Below are 20,068 nucleotides of genomic sequence, written 5' to 3'. Positions count from 1 at the left end.
TCTCACTGTCAAATTGGGCATTGGACAGACATGGCCACCCCTTACAATAATGTACACAAAGTCCTGGGTAGGTACTAACTAAGGACAAAATCAGATCAAATCAAATCAACTAATTAATAAATATCCAACAAGTAGTTCCTGAATAACTCTGAATCAAGGACTTTGTAGTTGAATGTGATAAGTTACATACAAAAAGACGACTAGATACTATGTTAATGAACAAAAAGTCCTCCAACCTAAACAACAAAACAGGCTGTTTGTTAGTAATTGCCTTCCAAAATGACCAATATGTGTGTTTTCTGATCTGGCACTGCTAATGGCAGGCCATTACAAATGACTATTATTACAATTCATCTGAGTATTTTCTGAACTGCAACCCCTTTTCTGGTTTAGTTTAGTCAACTAAAACTACTTGACCGCTGTGAAACAATCAGAAAATCACGTTTTATTTCTCTGATTCACTGGCTTTCTCGCTACCAAAGCTCCCTCTCTTCATTCACTCTCTTAACTCTCTCAAAAGATTGTGTTTAAAAGAAGAATACTGACCGAACAAATGCTGTCATGTTTTCCAGTGAGGACAATTTAATGTCTAATTACTTCCTTGATACTCTTACAGACTATTTGCTTCATTAATTGTTCCTCTCACTCTGAATCAGTTGCTTGATGGCACAAAACCAATAATATATTCATACTTCATTACATTAGCACCGTTTGTGTGCCCCCTCAAGTAAAGTAAAGCTAAACTTAGAAGTAGCTTTTGTTGAGAATGGACCATTAGTATATGATCAAAAACATGTTAATGATCAAAGCACAAGGTCTCAAGAATTCAGATGGATTGGATGGTTTACATTACCCAAGTATACCTAAGTAGCCTATTTAGCTAGCTGGCATGTGACTAGCCATGCTACTTAACCTGATAAACTCAGGAAACAGCTTTACTTGTTTGAAAACTGTGAAGTCATTACGTGTTAATGGAGTGTCAATGTTACATGGAAATCGTCCCCTTCTTAAGTGTGATGTCATTTTTCCCAGCCTGGAAATCAACTCAGAAACATGTAGAGAGATAAATATAACAGTTCATTAAAGTTTGGGACAGCATAGCATTACATAATATCCTGAATTATATATCTGTCAGCCACAGCCACTCTAGAGTATGACATGCACAAATATAAATGCATATTTGTTCATCATGCTACAGTTTGCCATGACATAAAGTAGTTATTATCATTCGAATTAACGACCCATGGGTTGGAAAACATAAACATAAGTTAGAAGATCAATGTAAAAGAAACATACTGTTCCTTTCCCCTCTTGATATTTAGGGTGGTGCAAGATAGCCTCATTGGTTACTACTGTCAAGAAGTGACCAATGTCCCAATCCTGGGACAATGTGTGATCTATACAAGTGTGTGCACAGGTCAAATTTCCAGCACAGCTGAACTGGGACACACAGGGGGCAGACTGGGTGAAGAATGGGTTGGCAGGGGGAATTTAACTGCCAGACTTGTGTTTCTATGCTGCTTCCCCTCATTGTTTTTCATGATTTGGGTCCAGACTTTGAAATGTATGACTAGCACTGAACCAGGCAGCATGATAATAAACGACAGTTTCTTGTATTTCTTCAAAGAAAATGGGCTCTTTGTCCAACACCCATAAACCTTCTCCACTGTTTTTTTTTTTTTTTTTAGATTTCATGTCTGCTTGATGTACAGCAGATCTTAAAAGACACTTCCCATTCCTCTTCTCCATACATAAATTTATGAAAACCGTGTATGAACTCACATTATTCTCAGCTGGGTTTCCTCAGCTGCGGTCATGTTGTCTGTGAGAGTAAAAGCTCGTCTCTTCCTGCCTCACTGCCACTCATGCACACCTTGTACCAGCAGGTGAATAAGTGGAGACTCGATGGTTGCCTTTTCCCAGCCTCTTTGATCAACGTGTCGTGTGGCCTTGGCCCACTTCTCGCTCTTAACGTTCCTGGTGTTGTTATGTGGCCGATTGCTGATGTTTTCAGACACTTCCTCATGTAACACCAGTACCAACCTGTCACCCCTCACTGCTGCTCCCACAGCGTCTAGCACCAAGCCATGCTGCAACTCCTGCTCTCTCACTCTCTTTCTCACTGTCAGTGAGCTGTTATTGAAATATTTAGCACCCACTCCAGCTCACAAGCATGTTCTAGCCTTTCTTCTGCCTGGCTGCAAATATATTGGCTTGGCAGTATAAGTTGGAGCTGTGCAATATGGAGGTGCTTCAAATCGGATTTGTCTGTTAAGGATTTTTCTTGCGTTCAGCAGATGTGCAGCTGAAGCCTGCTGCTCTCTATGGAGTAGCAGGAGCATGTTGGCCTTAAAAGATGATGTCATTATTCTGTCCACTGGAAAGAAGATAGGAGAGATAAGTGTCATTACCAGCCAGCTTGTGATCAAATCTAACCATTTCCATTTCATTTAAATCTCTTAGTGGCTGGTAATAGTGGCTTCAAATGGTAGTTTCCCCAACCCACGGTTTCAGATCGATTCTCATCTCAGCTTGAGTGTTTCACTGGCAACAGTGTAGATTTTTAAAAGTCAAAAGGAAACAACATTTTCAGCGGTGCTGCTGAATGTTGCAAGTAGAAATTGTTCAAAAAGGCATAACAGTGGGGTTGGACCATAACAAACACGCAAGGAGAAAGTCAGTGAAGCTCATCGCATATTCAGTGTAGCTGATGAAAGAATACATGCATACCCTTGAGCTGTCACAAATTCTTCAAACTGAATAACTTTCATCCTCTCAAATGCATCAATAGTGTCCTAGGAAAAGGAACCCGAGTTTGGGGGTGTTCAATGAAAAATGCAGCGTCACTTTAAAAGCTTTAGGGTGTATGTGATTGAAGGGGATTGTTAAAGACTGTAATAGTGGAAATGACTACTGTGAACATTTCCAGGAAGTAAATATAATGGCATTTTGATATTAAAATACAAGAAAATAAACACATTGTAGATCATGTGGTTGGGTAGTATTATAGTATTATACACTTGTAGTGTTTATTGTTGAAGTAGATGCAGCCAGAGAACAATAGGCCTGATTACTGATCACTGGGCCATCTTGAAACTATTAGGTCAGTTTCAGGTGAAACTAGCTATTAACAGATACTCAGGCAGATTCCCTCCTGAGGGCAGGGCTTATGTAACTCAGATTAGCTTAAATTTCCAGTTCCCGTCCAATTTTTTCACAATTGAGAATGACTTCCGGATGGGAGCCGAAACGTCTTGATTCTGAAAACAGTGTCCAGATGACTACGACTGAAACCTTTTCTACGAGAGTGTTTATTGTTATTAGTGGATGGGTTAGGGAATGCATATAGGTAAACTTTTTAAGTTAAAGGATAAGGCTGGCGATGTTTTGTATATTGTCAACAAATACCATGAAAAGACCAAAACCAACAATGCCTTCATCCGTCTCCCAGTTCTTTCTGACTTTCCTACCCTGTCTATGGCACTCAGTCCCAAGTCTATTTGTTCCTATCAAATCTTTAAAAATGTGCCACAAAAATAGAATTTCATTTAAAAAACTAGGCTAAATAACTTCCTAAGACAGCTGGGCACTGTAGTTTTTATAAAACGTTAAACAAACAGGATTAAAAGGTTGGGGATGTGATTTAACCAGACTTATCCTTTAAATAATGTCAGATGTTCTACATGTTGTAGACTAGAATACTGTTTTTGATTTAGTACAAACCTGTAATAAATTTAATCAACTTTTTTTAAACAAATTTTCACTTCCTAAAATTTTTAAATTGAAACTTCTTATAAGTTATACATGTACAGTATATGGCTGGCAAATACACAGCATTGTTAGTGAAGTTTTCCACCTTCACATGTGTTCCATCTACTCTCTGTAAATGAGTGTTGTCTACTTAGATTTGCACTGCAGATGACTGCGGAGTAATTTTCATCTAGTTTTGAGAGTGGGTTGGTTATTTTATGAGGCAGCATTAATATACAGCTTTCGGGTGCACTGAGGTACATAGCAGGACACAACCCAAGCTCAGTCTGTGATTGGCATGCATGTGTGTGTACTTAGTAGGGAAGCTCTGCCAATTGTTGGCATGTAATTGGACAGAAGACGACATAATGTGCGATTTTATTAAGTCGGCTCTAAGATTTGGACGAAGCAAGAAAGGAAGAAGCACCAAAAAAGTCAAGTTTTGGTATACAGCGTGGCTCTAACATGCTTTTCAAAACAATGTCGGCTATGTATGTGCTGGGTTTGGATTAACAGTTTATTGACTCTTCAAACATGGAAAAGCATCAAAAATCGTCCATCTGTGTGTTGGCAGGCGAACAAGTGGGCAGATGGACACTTGATACTTTCTTGGATTGACACTTGACTTGGCTGCGAGCTTCAAGGTTAGATGGCCGCAAGCTTTACTGATAAAGTCTTCATTGTTTCCAAACGCAAGGTGGCTTTTCGAAGTCTGGACATCAAGCAGAGCAAAATGTCTGTGCTAGAGTTAAAATAATATTGGAACACTGCAAACCTCTCTGTTTTCTGAAGTACACTCTTTCAAGTTTCACTGTAACATTCTCGATTTATTTTATTGTTGATATGCTGAACAATGTTTTTTAAAAATGCCCTCCCCATAAAACACAATCATTTTCAAAAGACATTGTCTTTTTTGAATGACATTCATCAAATTCCCCATTGAATATTACAATAAACATTGTTTTTTCTTTGTTTGGGCCTTGAAAAAGTTGTTGATAGTTTGCATTCAGTGTACTGTGAGGTTGCTGGCTTGGTTTAAAGATACCTTTGACTGCAGAACAGTTTTGCCAGCTGGGATGTGAAAATCTTGATGCTGCAGGCTACATAGATAGAGGATGAGGGATGAGGGGTGAAATCAATCATCAAATATCTCAATATTAGATGGTGAGCTAGTGACTTTAAATATAATCTATTGCTTATTACACTGGATTTAAAATATTACTGGATATGAATATTACTGCATTTATAAATCTTCATGTGATGCAGTTATACTGTGTGACTTAAAGAACATAGCAGAGAGATGAGGGCAGGAGAGAAAATCAGAGGCAACAGAAGAATTTATAAGAAAGAGGAGTGAAGAGATAAGACGAGACTTTCCTCCTCAGAAGAATGACAGCGTCAGTCATTTCAGCCAGCGCCCCAAAATGACAGTTGACAAAGTCCTCATGAGTCCACAGTAATCATGATGGGAGCAAAGCAGGCAGTGAGGTGAAGGTATTACAGAGTGAGAAAGTCCTCATGAGGAGGAGGTCGGGGTGGAAGGATGGGTCAGCAAAACATTGGATTTTAGACAGCTGTTCGTTTCCCGTTTCAAAACGGCAGTCAATGTTGTTTTTTAAACAGAGATTTGAACGAAGAAACAGAGCTGGCCTGCTCAATCATCTCCCAACAAACCTTACTCAAACACGAGTAAAGAGTGCATTTGTTGTGGACTAGTTTCAGTTGCGGATTAATACACATTTAATGAATATTTACGGCAGCAGACTTTGTGTATGTGGGATACACTCAAAATAAACAACAGTGCCCAGGTTCATCAAAATAAAGGAACATGTTAGCCAGTGCAACAGGGTGGCTCACTGATGTGTTTTTAATCGTTTTTGGACAAGAACGGCGGCAGAGGAATAAGGTACAGTAGGCTTTAACTACATAGAAAATACTTGTTAGTCGGATCAATTGTTGGTTTTGGTCTTTTTACATACAGTGTCAGACCTATCATTCAACCAATTTGGAAAGAATCATATTTTTTCTTTGTTATATATAAATAAATTAACATTTGTATATGCACAAGAAATTGAATGTATCTGGTGTAATACAAGTTATTTATCAGAGAGTCGTTTTTTCCTTGTATTGGGACTCAAACGTATTCAGTGGTGACAAACATGCCTTCCCCTGCTCTCCATGTGCAGATAGCCATGTTACAGTAGTGAGAGAGATGCCTACAATCACTGTTATTACAACCTCTCTCCGTTTCAGGGGTGCTAATTAATCAAGCAGCATGTGTGTCAGTGAGCTAGAGTTAAAAGCTGAAAATGATCATCAGAGTGTTTATACGCCATTAATCCGAGTCATTTCCTCCCAACATCAGCAGAATAGCTTTTAGTGTTTCACATCGCAGTCGAACAAACATAATACCGCTCATCCTGCTGCGGGTGAAGTCAGAAGCACAAGGCCGCACATTTCTCTTCACATCCGCCTCAACCGCCGCACCCACACATGGATGTAAACCTGCACGCAATGTTTCCTGCTTTCTCACTTAGCGACTCACATACTTGCTTACACATGCACACACACTTACACGCGCACAGCAGAGTAAGCGAGGACTAATTAGGCCGCCTGTCCCAAGTCTTATGGGACAGTAAATGGGATCTGTTGGCACTGTAGTGTTCTTTTGATCAAGGCCTGTCAAACACTCCACAGCGCTGCGTTGTGGTAGAGAGCCTCTGGGGAACACACACACACACACACACACACACACACACACACACACACACACACACACACACACACACACACACACACACACACACAGTGAGCTAAAAATTAAGATTTGTTTCTCTACCTATTGACAGGTCTCTTTTGTTCTCAGCTGCTGTAGGATAAGCATAACAAGCGTAACTGCACTTCATAGCTGTGTTTATGGGTGGACGTAGTATGACTTGGATTGCCTCGTTTATAGGAAGTCATAATTCATTTGAAATGCTTTAACTTTCCCCGTAGCCGCATATTTAAGAGCTGTGTTATGGTGTGGGTGTTGGGTGAGGGTCTCTGCGAGAGGACGATTGTTGATGGTAATTTGGTGGAAAACATATGGGAGCAACTAGCTGTACCCACAGTTAACAATTCAACTACCTCAGTTTGAGGAAAATACTTAAGGCATGAAGTGATGGTTAAAGCCTGAAATGATTTCCAACTGTGAGGCGTATAGAGATTGGACTTCAGGGAACATCTCTCAAGTGTTGAGTTTAAAAGGAATGTCTTTTGAAAGTATTTCATTCATATTTACCGTCTTTGTCTTATTGTTGTTATTATTATTAAATGTCTTTTTATTCTTATCCTTTCTTTTGAAACTGAAAACATGGACATTATCTGTCACACTGTAGTTGTTATGCTAATGTGTTAGCAAACAGTTGCTTTTTTACTCACCCAGCAGACAGAGAACATTAGCATTCATTCGGAGTGATGTTTCTGACCACCTGTCAAATGTAATGTAACTGAATACACACTTTAAATCCCAGTTTGTAAGCACTGGTATTTTGAGGAGGTGAAACAAACTTAATGTCCTTCCACAAATTTTTTATATGAGTATCCCTGAGATTAAAATGATAAAATAAGATTAAAGTTTAATGATTCATGTGCGTGAATAAAAATATACTGTATTACCCAGTTAAATGGATTTAGGCTACATTTGCAAAGCAACGTGTATTTAATAAGCAACAACATATTAATGGTGGAGAGATGCTTCAGCAGGCTTTATGTTTTGTTATCAACCACAACATGCTCACGAGTATATTACTGCTGTAGCACATGAGCTGTTTTTCCATAGAATTTTATTTCCAAAAAGCAATCAGAGAAAAGTAAAACAAGCCAGTCAAGTACAACAAAACAAATCCCCCAAAGGGGAAAAAAAAAAAAGCTGATAAGACAGAAGGCCTGATGATATATATACAACAGCAGACATCTTTTTGGTGTTGCAGTACCAGTGAATCACTTGACAAAACTCATGGTATTCTTCACATCAGATCAAAACAAATAGCAAAATAAGGTTTATCTTTTAATGGACAGAGAAGGTTCTAAAAGTCAGCTAAGGCACACAGAGCCTCCCCGGAAAATAATTAACGGGGGAAACGTCAGTTCAGAGAAATTTGTGCAACAGTTGCTCAACATTACATTCCAGCAAGAACAACAACAATCTGGCATGTGATTTTCTCTGAGGCAAATAGGACAAGGTTGTTGTCACAGCTGTCCAAAAACACTGAAACAAGTTATGTATTTTGATCAATAAACACCATCAATTCACTCTTTGTGCCCAGTTATTGACACTTCAAAAACTCTTACTAATTCAATGTCATTTTACCACATCTGTATTTACATGTACAATACCTTTTAAACAATAGTTCAATACAAAATACCTATGTACATCTTCTTCATTTGTTAATCATTTTGTTACAAAATAGGACTTCCACAATGAGTTACATTTATTTAATTCACCTTTTTCCAAAACTGTCATTGAGCTTACATAATAATATGTATTGTGTGAAGTAATTGTTCTGAGCACGGTGGCACTATAAGTTAAAAGGTGGCAGCAGAAGCCAGCCAGTGAAAAAGAAAATAGTCCTTTACAGCCCAACCCCAGAAACTGTGTTGATTCGAGAGGGAGGGAGTGATAGCAATTATAATCGACACATCCGACAGAGAGGCAAGGTGAACTTGACATTAATGAACAGTAATGTCTCTTAATTTGCCTGTGTAAAAACACTCACTTAGCTTGTGTGGTGGCTAAACAATGTTGACAATCACAGATTGAGCTCCTAATTGGCTTCAGATGAAACTTATTTCAAAGTAAAACAAATATCGGACCGTACCTCTTGTTCAGGATGTGTTGTGGTACAGTGCCACCCTCAGTATAATCAACTTGTCTCAAATGTCCAGAGATTGTCTTGATGGCAGAAAAGGTGCTTCAAATGTATATAGAGTTGAAAAGGTTCCACGGACCCGATCTCATAAATGATGCGTTTTGCAATCAAGACACAATATAATATTCACTTGAAATTGTACATTATCGTCACAGCATGAAGATCAATACCACTCACTATCATTCTGAAACTGACAGGAACCATAAAACACCAAAAAGCACAGTTTCGCCTTCGATCCAGACGTTGTCCAATGTGTTCGATTGTGAAGAGAGTTTTTGTTCACCTTCTCTGTTTGGTGAGGTTGTCAGGTTGCTGACCTCTGACCTCACAGGTCAGGGTGGCTTTCTCTTGCGATGCACTTGGCAAACAGCCATGTAAGAAACCAAGACAAGAAGATCTATTCAGACAGGACAACACTGACTAACACACAGGTGCGGGGCCATAAAAAGGTACAGTATAAGTAATGGGGTGTTGGCCTTTGTAAATAAAGGCGGCTTTCTTTACAAAAAAATATTTATCATGCTGCCAAGGCAGCGTCGCAGTTATTTAGTCACTGACTAAAAATATCAGTATTAATATAAACTTATAAATAAATAGCGACTCATGGACTCACCCCCCCCTCATTCACACAATTTTTGAGACTTCATGTATAATCATGTACAACATAATGTTTCATTGAAATGACTGGAAGAAAGTAAAAAAAACAGATGACAGTGAAAACACGGATGAGAATTTTAAGGTCAGCTTGAGATAATTGTGTTTCAAGTTTGAGGCAGGTTGGTGAGAAAACCAAGACGGACAAAACTATTCTCTCTTTGTCCTCTGCCTGTCACAACATCTGGGTTTATTTAAAAAAAAAAAAACCTACACTATGTGAATGTTAAGTCTTAAAATACTATTGTACAACAACCACAAATGAAGCATTCATGAATTTAGAACGCTAAAATTTCTACAGTAAATTTCTAGTATAATCCAAATAGGTTTAATTACTTTGAGAAGGCCTCTGTATTTGCATTTTTCTTTTTCTATATTTATGAAATCTGACTGCAGCAGATGGTTCGGTTCGCCCAGCCACAACAGTTCCACATTCTAATCAGACACTGTACTGAAAAAAGTTATGCTGCTGTTACTGATTTATTCTACTGATTTACAAACGGAGTCACTGAACTATCAGACACTCAAGAGTTTTGAAGTAATTGGCTTTGAAAATGCTAAAATATTAAAAAATATTTTAGCATTATTAAAATAAAGTTCCTTCATAAACGGGAAATTTGCTTTTAATGGTGCTGCATTTGAGTCGTATCAAAATAATCTTTTTTGACTGTTTGGGTGTATCTGAACGCTCGGATATCATCTAATTTTGTTTATATTGACATACACTTAAGGAGGCACGTTTAATTCAGTACCAGGCTACCTCCTCGTATGTCTTACAGCTTAGGCCTTTTTCGGCAGAACTTCGTCTGCAACCAGTGTCGACAATCCACACTCACATGACCGCTGTGCCCCGTGCAGGGCTTAAAAGCTGACTTCATAATTCATTCAGCAGCAAAATATATGCTCGAAAATTGCAACGTTTGATCACAGTAAAACTCAGCCATGAGAAGAAAAATAAATACACTGAGAAACTGAAATAGCAAAGCCAGCATAATCCCCTAACAGGAGGAACCCCGTGGGAGGATCTGAAAATCATTCTCATCGCTTTCTTTCCAGACACCCTCACCAGCCTCCCCAAAAAATCCCCCTTTTCTTTTGTTTCCTTCTTCTCCTGAGACAGAGGAAGAACACTTTTCCTTCCCCCACCTGCAACAAACCCCTTAAATAAATAAAAATCAACAGTGAATCTCCTGTGCCGTGGCCTCCTGTCCAGCTGGAGGCCTCGCTGCTACCTGATGCGCCCGTTGGCGTGCGGTGCTCCCAGATGGGATTTGGGGTCTGGGCTCAGGGAGCTCCAAGGGTTCTTGGGGCAGGCCTGCATGACAGGGCAGGCGGTAGGGCCCACGGCGCAGACGTCGGCTGCCTCCCACAACTCGCCCACCAGGCTGTCTAACCAACGCTCGAGCTCCGGGCCGGTCAGGGCCGCGTTCCTCTTGGCCTGCTCCACATAGCCCAGGCTGACAGGGATGTTGAGCACCGGGTTGAGGCCGTGGAAACTCTGCTCCATGTAGCTGTTCTTCGCTGGCCCGTTGTGGAGCTTCAGAGTATCCTCTGGAGAAACGTGGGAAGGAAGACAGAGAGAACAGAGAAGGAGATAGATGGTGCGTGATTGTAGAAGGGGAAAAGAGTTGAGGGGAAAGGGAGAAAAGGAAAAAGGGAGACATGAATGGTAAAATATCAAAGCAGAGAACGTGATTCGCTTTATTATTATCTGAAAAGCTTAAACTGGTTGCTAATTTGCTTGGATTGATTTTTACGACTGGACTCTCTAAATCCCATTCTTTGATGTGGTATGTCAAGCCACTGCAATGCTGATTTTTTGGAAATGGTCAGAAATGCTCAGACGCGCCCTCATTCTTTCTTTCCATGACGGTCCAGCTGGGCAGGAAGACAGCAAACGTAAACACAACTTAAAACACTTTCTCCACCCTGAGCTCTAGTGAAGCTGTAAATTCCTCACTGGTCCTCTAAATGGGGAGCTAGCCATCCTTTCAAAGCATGGCTGAGCAGACAGCAGCGCTTTCATGCACTGGTGACAGAAAGATGCAGTCAGACATGAGGTGCTCCATCAGGCAAGGAGATGTCCAACCCATGCCAGCTAGCTTTGTGGTAGCAGATTGTGTTATGAAGTCATGCATCTGTGTAGAGTTTTGCGTTTTTGTATAAAAATGTATATTTGTGCATGTGTGTGTGTGTATGCATGTGCCTGCTGCTGCCAATGTGGGTGGAAGGCCACGTCATAAAGTTTTACTGGCACTGCATGTAGGAGGGAAACCTGGTGCCAGACATTGCAGTAAATTAAAGGCGGTGGATGGAACAGCTAAGACGAAAGGACACATTACAACACACACATGCACAGTAAGCCAAGCATACACAGAATTAGTACAAACTGACATAATACATAATGTATCCTTACATTGCAAAAGATGTAAAATATACGTTTATGATTTAACCCTACTTCATGTTGCATTTCTTATGGTACAGAATTAAAGGCACAGTCCTTAATCCAAATGTAAACCAAGGGTAGCCCAAACACCCATATATCTGACTGGATCCTGCTACCACTCCCTAATCAATTGACATCAATTGGTATTTTAATATACAGTCTAACACAAGGCAACGACCTAAATCAAAGTTATTAATGTTTTCTGATGCACTTAAAGTGGAACTATGTAACGTTTGCTGAACAGCGGCCACTGTGGCCATAAGTGGCAATTACAGTATATCAGAACATTGAATTTTCCACTTATTTCTGGTGAGGATTGCTATGTTTTACTTTTGTCATAAAACAATTGAAATGTTTATCTGTTAGAAGAGAGTGAACTATACAGCAATATCTATCTAAAGTTTGCTACCATTAGCCACCATAAGCTACTGGTTACACCCGGTTAGACCAGACCAAGTAAGTAGCAGGAATATTCCTGAGTGTACTGAATTGAATAAGGGTTCATTTTATTGCTTATGAATGCAAGTTTTCATTTTTAAGAGGAAGATTGTATTCTTTTTAAATTCAAAAATTACACATTCTTGCTTTAAGTATGTAATCACAGGAGTAAAACAGGCCTGTATTTTCAATTAGGACCAGTTAAGAAACACAAAATACTATAACTCAAACTCTTTAATCATGTATGTATATCATGAATATACCTCATATTTATATAGTAAAAAAAGGTTATGTTATGTAAAATGTTAATACACACAAGGAGCTCATTTACACTCAGTTTCCAGTTTATTAGGTATTCCTAGCTAAAACTGCTATTTACGAATAAAACGAACCTAAACAGCCATAAACCAGAGATGAATATTCAACTCACACTGCAACACAACAGACCCCCCACAGCGCCACTGAGACTCAGGTCAATCACAAAAGCTGTAACTTTATCTGTTGTTTCTCTTCATCATTAAAACGGCTCAGTGAGATTATTAAATGGAGAAAGGCACGATAATGCCGAAGCTAGCGTCTCAACTCTCATGTGACTTTCAGAGCAAACTGGCTGCTTACGGACTAGAACAATGCAGTCTTGCCCCTGATTCATGCTGTCTGATTGATTTAATTGTGCCATTGTTTTTGGAGGGCTAAGTGTGCTCTTGTTTAACACTTTGTTTAGTGTGTATGAGCAGCTCGCTGGGTTATTAAGGGTGACTTGATGACAAACAACCAGGGTCTGCAGAGGCCCAGAGGCTTGATTAGAAAGGGCATCACTGCAAATACAAGGCTCTGTGTGTGTGTGTGTGTGTATGTCTGCAGATATTTTAGAGCACCTAAACTAGCAATCATGACTTCACAGTGAAAGCAATACTCTGTGACACTGTATTGGTGTCAACTGAAAAGAAAATACTGAAAATGTAAACTGAATGTAGAATTTGTCTGTCAAACATAACCACTGTGTATTCAAGCACTGTATTTTCATTTACATCCTGTATATGAACTACTGAAAATACTCTGACCTTTAAAAAAAAAAGTTCTTTTAGAAAATTCATGAAACCAGTTCTATTAAAACAGGCTGAAATTATCCCACTGCAGTGGCTGTTTTTCTTTCTTTCACGTAAGAAAATATAACTTTTAGATCTCAATACGACAAAAATTACTTGAGATGATGGAGATTTTTGCAGTGCGTGAATTATCTAAAATCTTAATCTACAAAGTAACTAGTAACTATAACTGTCAGATAAATGTAGTGGAGTAAAAAGTATATATAAGTAATATTACCCTCTGACATGCGGAGAAGCAGATGTAATAAGCAGCATAAAATGGAAATACTCAAGTAAAAGAATGCAGAATGTCTTGTTTCAGAAGGTTATATTATTATATGTTACTGGATTATTATCACTGATGCATTAATGTGTAGCGTTTTACTGTTGTATCTGGTTGAGGTGGAGCTAATTATATCTACTTTTTACAGTGATGCTTAGTCTGGATCATATTTTATAAGATGACTGTACAGTATGTTATGTATAAAGTAGTATAAAATAGAAATGCTCATTAAAGGGACAAGTACCTCAATAATTTACTTAACTAAAGTTCTGAAGTAAATGCACTTTGTTACTTTCCACCAGTGGATACACTTGACCGTATAATGATACAAAAACCACAAAATACAGCCTTAAAAATTAGCAACCAACTCCTCTGTGAACAACACAGCAAATAGTCAATGCTTCACAGATATAGGATTTATTGCAGGGCTGTTGTATTGCATTCCACTGTGTAGGTCTTATTTTACCCATGCAGTGCAGGGCTTCCACCCAATCTAGATATATAGTGAAATGTTTGGCAGTTAGAGTAACACCTTAAGTACTTTTTTGATGAATGATTAGCTGTTGTTGAGGAACAGCACAACAGTGCAATAAGTCTAGCAAGGCTATTTGTACAAATAACACAATCAATAGTAATTTTGTATTTTAATAAAGCTGAAACAAATGGCAAGTGCTAGTTACAAATAAGCCTCATGACAATTACAGAGGCTATTTGTCTCTCTCTCACCTTGTCGTATGGGTTGGTGCTTATTATAGGCCAGCGGGGCAATAAGGAAGTGCATCTCAGCCACAGGGCTCCAGTGGTGCAGGATGCGGACGCTCCACACACCAGGCCGCAGAGGCTGGTTGAGCGGTGGGCGGTAGTGGGTGTACTCGGCGCTGGCGTCGATCAGAATGTCATAGGTGGCTGCGATGACATTGGTGGGATCGATCCACACGACTGTGACAGTGACATTAGGACCCTTACTCCACTTCTGCATTCCCACCGTCTCGTCCATGGGGCCCATCAGGCCGCCGAAGTTTCGGAACATACGTTCTTTGGCATCCCACTCTGTACCGATCTGACGACGGAAAAAAGAGAATAAGGAAATGAAAGAGAGATAAAACAGAAAGACAAGAGTGGGTGACAGAATGAGGTAAAAAGAACGACAAGGAGAGAAGCAACAGCAAAAAGCACAAGAGATGAGGGTATATAAATTCACTCCTGCTACTGCACATAGTGCACAGAGATCCCAACATACTCTGTGCATGCATCACCATTTCAACATACTGTTAAGATAACCAATATCTGCACTGAATTATCATGGGGAATAATCATCAGCGTGCATTTTTCATCAAACAGCACCACACTCTAGCCCAGCCCCCCGCACAGGCGTTATATAATGTTATAACATGCAGAAGCTGACAAGCCTGATTGTTTCGTCCTGCGTTTGAGTGTACTTGTCCACAGTTGCTGGTGCTGTATGCCTGAGTATTTTTTTGACAAGGAATATGTATTTATTATTATTATTATTACTATATTATCTTACTTATCTGTATATAGTCTAACAGCACATTTTTTCTGTTTATGTTTTTATTTCACACATGCTTTGGCAATGTTAACATCTGTTTCCCATGTCAATAAAGCCCAATTGAACTGAATTGAATTGACTATGAGAGGCAGGCTGAGGAAGGCGTATGACTAGACCCCAACCATATCCCCTTGGGGTGAAGATCAAATGCATCCCTGTTTGCTGTCTGAACACATTTCAGAGAGATAGAAAGAGAAAAGGAAATCAATGAGCAGCAGCATCCAGTGTGAGCTGTATTTAACCTAAACAGAAACTACAGTGGAGAAGATTACAATCTGACATCAGTGAAAAAAAACCCAGACAGAGGAAGACACTGTACATACTGACATTATATGCAGGGCGACCACATCCTTTTGACAGCAAAAAAGGGAATCTAGGGAGCACATTTCCATAAAAATAAGGTTTTAGTGCTTAAGAAAAGACCGAGAAGAAGGCTGCATTCTCTGTGACAATTTTGAGACAAAGAATATAAAATATGTAACAGATAATACCAAAGTCAAATATATCTTTGGTGAATTATGAGACATACAGCGCCTCTGGCTGCAGAACATGGGACTAGCTGCCAGCCTGCCGCACACTGGAGGACTGCCAGTGGAACAATGAGCCACTTTAAGATTATTACGTCCTGTAAGCTTATATAATTAACATTTAGTATGCATATGTTTGCAGGTTTGTTTGTTTGGTTGACTCTCTGACATTGACTGATTTTGTCAACATACAAAGATTCTTGAATTGAAATGAAATAAAGAAAAATAACAATAACAAGAAAAAAAAAGAGAACGAACAAAGGAAGAAAGAACAAATTACAGGAACAGGAAGAATACATATGTACAGCTAATTGCCTTTAATGTCTTCATTGCGGTCAAAACTGTAACTGAAGAGGTGTGATCTGTGTGGATCGCAGAGATTGTAAAACCGAGCGGTATGCAAAATGAGAGACATGGAACAATCAAGATTGATGGGATAGACGGGGCGATAGAGAGGGAGGCAACACACACACACACACACACTGACAGTGAAAGATGTCTGGGCTGTTGGCAGAAATGTGAGAGGGATGGCGGCTTTAGGAAGCGCTCATCCTTACAATGGTAGCTGATTAACACGGCCTCACCCTGCTGGACGATCAATGGCTGACTGGAACTGACTCTGTATTATATCCTTTGAGAATTGAGATTGCGATATACAGTATAAATAGACATTACTTGCATAAATGAGACAGTGTGTGTGTGTGTGTCTCTCGACCATCTGTAAAAGACACCTCACTTTCATCTCAATTATTGGACTGACCTCTGCCATTTCTGCCCCTCGGACCTTGGTTCTTTTCTCTTTAAATTACTAATCAACTCTCTTATCTGGGACCTCTGTAGCTCATTACTTCATTCAAGGCTGGCTCGCTGGCACACACTACATCCCTGATTGATTGGCAGCACTCTCGTTCTAAGCCCCAGAAAGAAATGAAGGAAGTATTGACAGAGGAATCTCACTGTAATCCACTGGGAGACAGCCTGCAGAAGGCAGACTAAAGTTAGAGTTGTGAGAGGGAGATTCTGACAATGTTCACATGCCGTGGGTAGGAGGGGACCCCCCCGAGACTTGCTTCTAGTTTTTTGCCCATCGTTTATTCGGCAATAAACATCAACTAAGTGCAACATAAATTATGCACAATTGGTGCAGCACTCCAAGTTTCACTTTTTTGGAGCAGTTTCAGGTCAGACGTGTGGGCAGCTTCCCTGCTTCACTCCAAAGGCTTTTCACTCTCTGTACCAACACACACACATATGGTGCATACTGTACACACAGGTTAATAAGGGGCACATGCAACTTGTTGACTGGATGTCTGCCTCATGGCCCAATCCATACCCTGGCTACTACAGAAATACTGGGCAGAAGAAGGCAATTCCTACTAAAAACGTGCAAAATGCACAGTATTACACATTGACCTATTGTGTTCTTATGCAGAGAGCTTGAGGTCTTTATGCCCACACAAATACACGGCATTGTGTCCACATCAGCTGAAAGTTTGCCGAAATGTTTAAAACTACATTCACAAAATGTATCGCTTTAAATGCTGCTATTATTCCTTTCTGTGACTAAGGTATCGATGTCTTGGTGGTTCAATCCAAGGTATATTTGCAGGTAATAGACAAAACCACCGGTAGCAAGAAGTTCTTTCTTCCAGTATGAAAGTGGGCCAAACAGGGATTAACTTCTGGCCCATTTCAGCCTCAGCCTATAGCTTATGATGACCTCCACACTCAACCTGCCCCTTGCTGCTTCTACCCAATAAGCTTTTGCTTGAGACCGATACTCAATCAAGCCTTGTGACCGCTCACCAAGTCAGAGGCTTATGATCTTCTTTCACTTATAGCTATACTTAGAAGAACATGCTTTTGTGGAACTAATGCTGATCTGGCAACCTCACTGTGACCCTTTTCAATTACTCCCATCTCACTATCGTCTGTTTACTCACACTTTCCACTCACTTGAACCAATTATTCAGATTTTCTATTCATAACCAATAACAACTAGCAACCAAAAAACAAAAACATTGTTAATTTCAGTAGATTTAACCCATTGCTGTTGACCTGACAAACAGAAGGAGAAACTCACATCTGATAATGACTCATACATTATACATTTTACTTTTTTTCCACATTTGCCTCATCATTCATGTTGATTACCCATCTCACTTGTTTCATCCTCTGCTCAATCCTCTACCTGACTTAATAGGAAATATAAAATGCTCCCATCTCATAATCCAGCTCTATTCCAATTCTTCTTCTTCTATTCAACCCTTTTCTCCACGTCACCGGCTTCCCGGCGCCCACTCTCTAACACCTCCATTAAATAAGACAGGTCAATTTAATCAGGCAGCGGCATGGACAGTCCCAGTCTACATCTGGCCCTGCTTAAAACCATAGGGTATGAATGCCCCTAGAGGCTCCATTCAGGGTTATAAGTGGCACTTTTTGTGGGGGTAATCAAATACAGGTGTTCACCAGCAGCACCGGAAGACTCCCCTGGGGCATCGTTTACACTACTGAGGGATTATGGGTAAGATGGCTGGATGCTTGTTAATAAAGATGCACTGTGGAGAGATGTATGAGGAAGAAAGGGTGGAGAACAGAGAGTGACAGGACATTTTCTGTTGTAAAGATGCAAGCTGAGAGTTGTGAGATGCATCAAAACAGACTTAAATGAAGAGTTTGACATTTTGGGAAATGTGCTTATTCGCTTTTTTACAGAGACTTTGATGAGAAGATTGATACCACTTTCATGTTTGTATGAAACATATGAAGCTACAGCCAGCTACAGCTGGTTAGCTTAGCTTGGCATAAAGAATGGAAACAGGGGGAAACAGCTAGTCTGGCTCTGTCCAAAGGTAAGAAAAGATCTGCCTCCTAACACTGCTCCAGCTCACTAGATAACACATTATGTCTTGTTTATTTAGCCAGTAAAAAATGAAAAAAGAAGTGTGAAAATGAAACGTTGAGAGAGCCAAGCTAGCTAGCTTCCTTCTGTTTCCAGTTTTTGTTCTAAGCTAAGCTAACCGGATGCTGGTGGTAGCTTCATATTTACTGTACAGACTTGAGTGGTATTTGTCTTTTCATCTAACTCTAGGCAAGAAAGGGAATACGTGTATTTGTCTATTTGTTTAAGCTGTTGATACAAACACGATAACTAGTTAGCATGTTTGTCTGTGGTCTGCTATGCACTTGACGTATGCCTAATGAAGGGAAAAGTAGAGGTCTATTTTCAAAATAAAAATGAGATGAAACATACACTGGCCACTTTGTTTTCTCCTAAGAAGGCCACTTTTTTCTCAACAATACATTTCAACTATGTACACTCTGAGCAAATATTCTTTCCTTGCTTTGAAATTGTACTCCAAACAACAACTTTCTCTTTGCAGATGAGACAGGAAGAAGTCACATTTAATTGAACAAAACTTGAACAAAAAATAAAAATCACTTGTCCACCTCTCCTGAAACTGTTTGTGCTCTAGATCAACCTCTCTTTTAGGTTTAGAAGAAGACATATGGGTGTCAGGTACATCATGTTTACATTATGCTGATAAAATTGTACATCGAGGCTCAGTTTGATAAATATCTATCTAACTAATATTCTACGTGAAATAAAAATCCAACTTTTAGGCTGAGATTTTGCAGATTTGTTAGTAAATGAAATGATTACTCTGCAGACTGGGGGAAATCATAATTGGGTAGAAAACAATAAAAATAAATCCTAAACATGTTGGGGCCTTATGAAATTGAATTGATGATATATAGTATATGACTTTTTGTGAGACAGACAAATGTTGATTCAACTCTTTCATAATTTTCGAGGTCGTAGGTTGCAAAGATTTTGTATTGGATTACTTTACATCATAATGTGTTGCTATTATTTGCCACTCCCTGTATATCCTCTAGTACTATACATGTGCATATACATTGTGGTAAAACAAGGACTAAACCATCAGTCAAAGTCAGTCATTCTACTGTATAAGATTCCAACAAAGGGTAGTATACCTCTCAATGTCAAGTCTGACTTGAGGTGAAATACTAATTTTAACTGTGTGGGCTGTAAGTGGTCCCACACTAAATCATGCTGTAAAAAGGCCTATAAAGGCAGCTGGAAGGCGGCAGTAGAGGAGTGAAAAGAAAGACATATCTGTCTCCCTTTATATCTAAAGGAGGACAGGGAGCACATTGTTAAGCCAACCATATGGTTTATCTAGCAAACTCTAGCGTATAGCTTTAGTATAATGGGTCATATCTGCTAAGTTGACAAAAAGCACAGAGCTACTGCTGCTACGCCGTGCTGTCTTATTTAAGCTCTTTCTGCTCTTTGAATGACAGATGGACAAACTGACTGACTGACAGCCACAGCACAGTGCCAGACAGTGAATGCTTTCTCAGGCTGAGC

The 20,068-nt window shown here is 39.6% G+C and overlaps 1 protein-coding gene across 1 annotated transcript in view; it reads right to left on the bottom strand.

The window, feature by feature from the left end:
- Nucleotides 1-7,560: 7,560 nt before the first annotated feature.
- The window catches only part of xylt1 (xylosyltransferase I), a 77,546-nt gene continuing 65,038 nt past the window's right edge, over nt 7,561-20,068 (bottom strand). Inside the window, exons 10-11 of the mRNA XM_044188879.1 lie at nt 14,299-14,632; nt 7,561-10,868 (exon numbers count right to left, since the gene is read on the bottom strand). Coding sequence (XP_044044814.1) covers nt 10,546-10,868; nt 14,299-14,632 — 657 coding nt within the window. The 3' untranslated portion in view covers nt 7,561-10,545. The remainder of the gene's footprint in view (nt 10,869-14,298; nt 14,633-20,068) is intronic.

Source organism: Siniperca chuatsi, linkage group LG3 (genome assembly GCF_020085105.1).
Source record: "Siniperca chuatsi isolate FFG_IHB_CAS linkage group LG3, ASM2008510v1, whole genome shotgun sequence".
Taxonomy (NCBI): Eukaryota; Metazoa; Chordata; class Actinopteri; order Centrarchiformes; family Sinipercidae; genus Siniperca; species Siniperca chuatsi.
Note: the sequence above shows the minus strand (reverse complement) of the source record. Positions and strands in the feature narration are given on the sequence as shown.